The 6,000-nt window shown below is 59.5% G+C and overlaps 1 protein-coding gene across 1 annotated transcript in view; it reads left to right on the top strand.

Annotated features, from left to right (window-relative positions):
- Positions 1–436: 436 nt before the first annotated feature.
- Positions 437–6,000, top strand: part of MLLT1 (MLLT1 super elongation complex subunit) — a 69,744-nt gene continuing 64,180 nt past the window's right edge. Inside the window, exon 1 of the mRNA XM_031004254.3 lies at positions 437–655. Coding sequence (XP_030860114.1) covers positions 644–655 — 12 coding nt within the window. The 5' untranslated portion in view covers positions 437–643. The remainder of the gene's footprint in view (positions 656–6,000) is intronic.

Raw genomic sequence — 6,000 nt, 5'->3', positions numbered from 1 at the left:
GTTCCATTACATAGCAGCATCATGAGGTCAGGAAACAAAAGTGTCCCTACCGGGGGGCTGGGGGATCCCTCCACAGGGCTCGAACCCGTAACCTCAGTTGCAGCCCCCGGGACGCTCCCGCCCTGGAGGCTCCAGCCACGAGGCAGCGCCCCCTGCGGGCCGCAGCGCGCAGCCGCGGCGCGCCCGTCCCGCCCCCGCCCCCCTCCACGTGCGGCGCACACCTCGCGCTCCCCTCCGCCAGGCTCGCCTCGCGCCTCCCTCCCTCCCTCCTCCCGCCCCTCCGGTCCCGGCCTCCCATTGGCTGCGGGCTTCGTCCCTCCGGCCGCAGCCCGGCAGGCCCCCGCCAGGCAGGAAGTCCCGCGCCACAAGCGGCCGTCCGCGCCGTCGATTGGCCCAGGTGGCTGTCAGTCGATGCGGCGGGCCCTAGTCGGCGGCGGGGGCCCGTGATCGGTGCGCGACCCGGGCTGGTGGTGGTTTCCGGTTCCGCGGGGCTGGCGGGCGAGCGGGCGGCCGGGATCGGCGGCGGCGGCGGCGGCGGCGGCGCTTGACAGACAATGAGGGCGGCGGGGCGGCGTTGAGCGGCGGCGGCGGCGGCGGCGGCGGCGAGCGACGCGGGGCCCGGGGGCGGGGCGGGGCGCCAGCCATGGACAATCAGGTGAGGAGCGGCCGCGCCGCCCCAGCGCAGCCCGCCCGGCCCCCTCCCGCCCGCCGGCCCGCCCGGCCCTCCCCGGTCCCGGCCTCCCCGCTCCGCGCCCGCCCGCCCGCTTTGTGCGCTCCCGCCGCTCCCCGGGCCTTTATGTGGGGCGGGGGCGCCCCTCCCCCATCCGCGACCCCGGCCAGGGCGCCTCGGACACCCTTCGGGACCCGGGCCGGGCCCGGAGCCCCCTGGGACGCCCCTGGTGACCCCCCAGCCTGGCTCGGAGACCCCCGGGAGACCCCTCGGAACGCCAGTCCGACCTGCATCCACCTGGGACGCCCCTGGGGACCCCAGCCCGGCTTAGGGACCTCAAGACAGCTCTCGGGACTTCAGCCTGGCCCAGAGCTCCTTCCAGGCACTTCCTGGGATCTGGGCCCTGTTCAGACCCCTCCCGGGACCCCTCGGATCTGCCCTGTAGACCTTTCCCTCTCTAGGTCCAGGGCCAGTCACTGTCTCCTTTCCTGTCTGGACCCTTGTCCCCGTGTCGCCTCAAACTCCCAGAGTCCCCAACCTGCTGCCTGTCCTCCCTTCAACCTCAGCTCAGATATGAGGCGTCCCCGGCCCCCTGGGACCCTGCTCTGCGGCGTCTCTCTTCCTTGAACCCAGGCCCAGCCTAAGCTTTATCTCCACCCATCCGCTACCTGGACCTGAGCCTTCTCTCCCGTCTGATCCTGCCCCGGCTGCAGCCAGGGCATCCCTTTCTCCCCCAACCCCAGCCCTGGCCTGAGCTCCTCTGACTCCCTAGGACCCTGGCCTTCCGTCTTTTGCTGCAGGGATTTAGGCCTGTTTGGAGTGTCCCCTCTCTTTGTACTTGCTTTTTCAGACATCTTTCTTTGACCCACCCTGCTGCCTCAGCCCCCTTCTAGTTTCAGGCCCTGGTCACTCTCCCTCGGACCCGGCGGGGCTGTCTCTTTCACCTTCAGACCCTCTGCTCTGAGACCGGGACCAGGAGCAGTTTCTTCTCTGACCTGGATTCCCCAGACCTTTGAGTCACTGATGGCCTGCTGTTCCCCTCAGCTTGGGCCCTCTCTGCCCCTGGGATCCTGATTTAGGCTTCCCCACACTTGACCCCAGTCCAGATCTCCCTCCCAGGCTGGTTCGTCACGTCACAGTCCTGCAGTCTCCTGTACAACCTTTGCCTTCAGGATCTCCCACTTCATCTAACGCCCATCAGCCTGATGAGTCCTGATGTCTCTTTCAGCCACTACTCTCTCCCTCCTTCCACCTCATTTTCTGTTTTTTTCCCCCAGGATCTTAGAGCCTCAGTTGAAACCCAGGGTGGGTGGGTTCCCCAACCTCCCTAAACGCTCTGGACGGCCCCTCCCCATTGGTCTGTGTTGGTTCTCATAAACACGAGGCCTTCCTGCACCCTGGCACCCCCTTTACCCAACTCTGCGCTGCCTCTTCTCCAATACCCAAGCCCCTACCCCTCTTCCTCAAGCCCAGAAGCATTGCTGGCCCCCAGCATGGGATCATTTCTTCCTCCTCCTCTGCTGCCCTGGCTTTCAGGGGCACCAGGCCAGGAAAGGTATTGTGGGGCTGTGGGGCTGGCAGCCAAAATCTCCGCCGTTAGAGAGGGCAGGTTGGGGCGTCCCTGGCTGCTGGCGCCACTGAAGTGGCACTGTGTGACTGTGTGGTTTCATGGGTGGGGGCAAGAATCCTCCCTCCTGCCCATCTCGGCGCCTGTGACACAGGGTCGTGGAGACAGGTGTCTCATGCTTCTGGCACCCAGTTCCCATGGCTTCCCATCTGGTTTGGGTGTTGCTGCCTTCTTTTTAAGAGGTAAGGAAGAGTTTGCAGCAGTTGATTGGTGGATTTCCACGGCGTGGTGTGAGTTGATTTCCGTTGAAGGGACAGAGCTTGTTGCTTCCAATCTGTATTGAGTTAAAAACCCAAATGAAATATACCTTTAGTGTCCACTTTCAATGAAGCCCGCCTCCGGGCAAGTCCCGTTGGGCACACAGAGGCATAGGGTATGGCCCCTTTCCTCCTTCCTTAGTCCCTGGGGGAGAGGCCGAAGCGTGTCTGTTCCCCTTGTGATGTGTGGAACCCTGGAGGTCTGGGTGGCTGTTACTTATGTAAGTGGGATGGTGGAAATGGGTGGCATTCCTGGTCTGCGACAGAGGGAGATAAAGGTCTCACTCAGGTGGACAGGTGTGGGAGAGAGCTGGCTTTGCAGTGCCGGGTACCACAGTCACCAGCATCTGTGGCTGATTTACATTTAAACTAACTCGAATGACAACTTCAGTTCCTCCATCGCACCAACCACATTTTAAGCGCTCAGTAACCACCATTACTGAGCTACTGAGCTACTGACCACCCTGTCGGGCAATGCAGATGCATTTCCATCATCGCAGAAAGTTCCGTCGATGGTGATGGTCTCCCTCCTTGCAGAAGTGTTTGCAAGGGAAGCTGCTCCCGGAGGGAAGTGTGTTTGGACCCAAAGCCTGATTCTAGCTTCCCCAGCAAAGCTTTCATGCAAATTTGAGAGAGGCCTAAGGGTTCTGTCCCTTCCTCACAGAGCCGGAGGCCCCTGGGGAAACAGGAGAGAATGGTATCTTTTACTCAAGTAGGTGAGTTGGCGGTCAGTGTCCCTGCGGGACTCTTGGCACAGGGAAAATGCTTTGAATCGAGCAGAACCCGGGCTTCCGCTCCCACTAGCCCCCCAGATGCCACAAAATGTTAGTGCCTCATTATAGTGGGAAACAGCACAGCTTTCCACCCAGTCGCTGGCTTTGGGAGGCTTTGATTCTCTCTTTTGCCTTCCTCTTTTACTCTCTAGGACTTTCAGACCCCCCTAAGAAGCAGGATTTCCCACTGTGCTCTGGGCTCCCAGCTTCTCAGCATTGACATCTTTTCCCTGTGGCCAGGAAAATGCCTTTCTGGTTCTCTTTGCCCCAACCGTAACCCGCACGTTTGATTCCCTCTCTGCCCCAAGTCTGTGCTGGTGTTGTCTGTGGTATTTGTATTTTTTTTGGCAGGGGGATGAGCGAGTTCCCTGTTCACTTAAGGGTTATGTCTGGAAGGAGTGTGGTTTGTTTCCTGGGCTGGGGCCGGGGGAGGGGACTGGGACGTGACAAGGATAAGGCTGAGCAGATGCCGAAAAGAGATTGGGAAAGGGCCTGAGAGCAGGTCACGGGGACTGGGGCTGCCTAGGGAGCTGGAAGGTGGTGTCAGCATCTGGGCAGTCACGTTCTTCAAAAGGACCAGGGAGCACCCCCACGCTCGAATTGCTGCTTGCTGGTCCTGCAGATGCTCTCCTAGGTTTGGATATGAGAGCAGCTGCCTCGCAACGATGTTCTTCAGCGGGGAAAGTTTGTTTCTGATGCCAGGGGCCCATTTCACAGATGTGGAAATGCAGGCTCAGAAGTCCTACCAGCAGGCAAGGGTGGGTAGACTCTTCCTCCTGCAACTCGGCTGGTTCGCCAAACCTGCCCGAAAAGCTCCGAATTACCCAGGTTGCTGGCTGAGGTGTGACAGATTTCTCACCTGCTCCCAGCTCTGAAGCTACTCCGTGGAAAGCTGACCTGCCAGTTTTTTTTGTCCTAAAGTGATTATATTGTGAAGCAGTTGAGGGCAGGGACCAGAGTCCCGTTTCCCTTTATGCCCGTTGTGGTTCGTAATGGGAGGTTTTGCACTCAGCTTTGCCAGCTGCTGGTTAAATACAAGTAACTAGGAATCAGCCCCTTTGCAGCCAGGCCCACCTGGTCTGGTGACAGATGCCTGTATTGGGGTTGTGCACATTCAAAAAGTCCACCAAGGCTCCTCCCCCTCCCCCTGGAGAACCTGGGAGATAGCCGGTACACTGTCTACACATCTGTGGGCCCCTGGTTCGTAAATACTCTGTCCCAGGCCTCCCCTGACAATGTGGTCAGAGAGTCAGTCTTACCAGGAACCTGCAGACCCTATAAAGGGGAATTTGCATTTCCAGGTGGTCTACACACCACTCTTAAGAGAGTTTCCAGAGAGAAATTCATTGAGTGCCTTCTCATCGCTTTGTCATCGTGCCTTGGGTCAAAGGGACGAGGACAGATGGAGGCAGAAGAGGGGTGGAGGTGCTGGCCCCTAGCCCCAGTGTGCCAGCAGTCAGGGGACCAGGACCCGGTGTACCTGTCAGTGAGAGGCCCCTGCCTTCTGGGTGGGCAGCTCTCCGCTTCAGAGGACTGTCACGGAGGGGCACCTGTCTTTCCCCATCTCTTACATTCTAATTCAGTGGTTACCACTGAGGGCCCCGACTGGGCCTGGCGGGAGAAGATTCCGCAGGGGGTTTTATTGGGTCTCATGTTGCCGTCGCTCCATGGGATCGCCCAAGCCTCGTCACCTCTTCCTGTTTGTGCATGTGTGGCTCACACACGTGCACGTGTTCAGCCCAGGAGGACCTCAGAATCAATTTAGGCTGAAGAGGGAAACGACTCCTCAGTGTTCTCCTCTCCTGGGAGGGGAGGGGATCGTTGCCTCTGAGGGAATGAGATGCAGTAGCCGAACTCCAGGTGTAATTCCACCACTGGGCGAAGTGCAAGTTCCCAGAGGAAGGGCGTCTATTGAGAATTCCCACCAGAAGACCAGGGGAAATCTTCAGATGAACTGGTTGTTGAAGACCTGCCTTCAGGGCTTGCAGGAAGTGGGGTACATCGGCTGAAGGAATTGTGTGAAGCTGTTGGAACAAGGCTGGCTCGCAGCTCTTTGCCAGGCGGGGGCCGCTGTAGCCCACACCTGGGGAGAACCGCACGCTGCGTTGAGAAAGCCCCGGGGAAGCTGCCCTCGAGAGGCTGCCTGGTTTGCCTGATTTGGGATTTTGGCCCTTTGGTTCCAAGTGCCCTCTGCCAGCTGGCCTGGAGAGAGGGCAGTGTCCCAGCTGAGGCCCTCTGCCCAAGCCTAACTGTCCCCAGATGGCCCTCAGAGCGCTCGTTCCCATCCCTCCGTCCGCTGTCTTTCAGATGGTTTCCCAGAAGTGAGACGGACAGCTCTTTCTGGGACGGTCCTGGAAGGTTCCCCTTTATCCTGGGCTTTTGTTGGGGAGTGGGTGTCAGGGTGGTCCCAGAGGTGCAGGGAAGTGGAAATCCCTGAGACCACAGCCCCCTGGCTCATTTCCAGCCGTCCATTCCAGAGGTTCCAAAAAAGTGGCCTCCCAGCAGCAGGTATTCCTGGTGCCTTGAAGGAACTTGCTGGGATAAAATTGGGGGAGAGCCACTGACCAATCAGATTATTCACTCTAAGACATTCTGGAGAGCCTGTCACTTAACCTCTGCAGCCAGGCACCCTTCCTAGAGAGACAGCTAATTGATTAGCTTCAATTCTTTGGT

The sequence above is a fragment of the Gorilla gorilla genome, chromosome 20, assembly GCF_029281585.2.
Source record: "Gorilla gorilla gorilla isolate KB3781 chromosome 20, NHGRI_mGorGor1-v2.1_pri, whole genome shotgun sequence".
NCBI classification, from domain to species: domain Eukaryota; kingdom Metazoa; phylum Chordata; class Mammalia; order Primates; family Hominidae; genus Gorilla; species Gorilla gorilla.
This window is presented reverse-complemented; position numbering and strand designations above follow the sequence as displayed.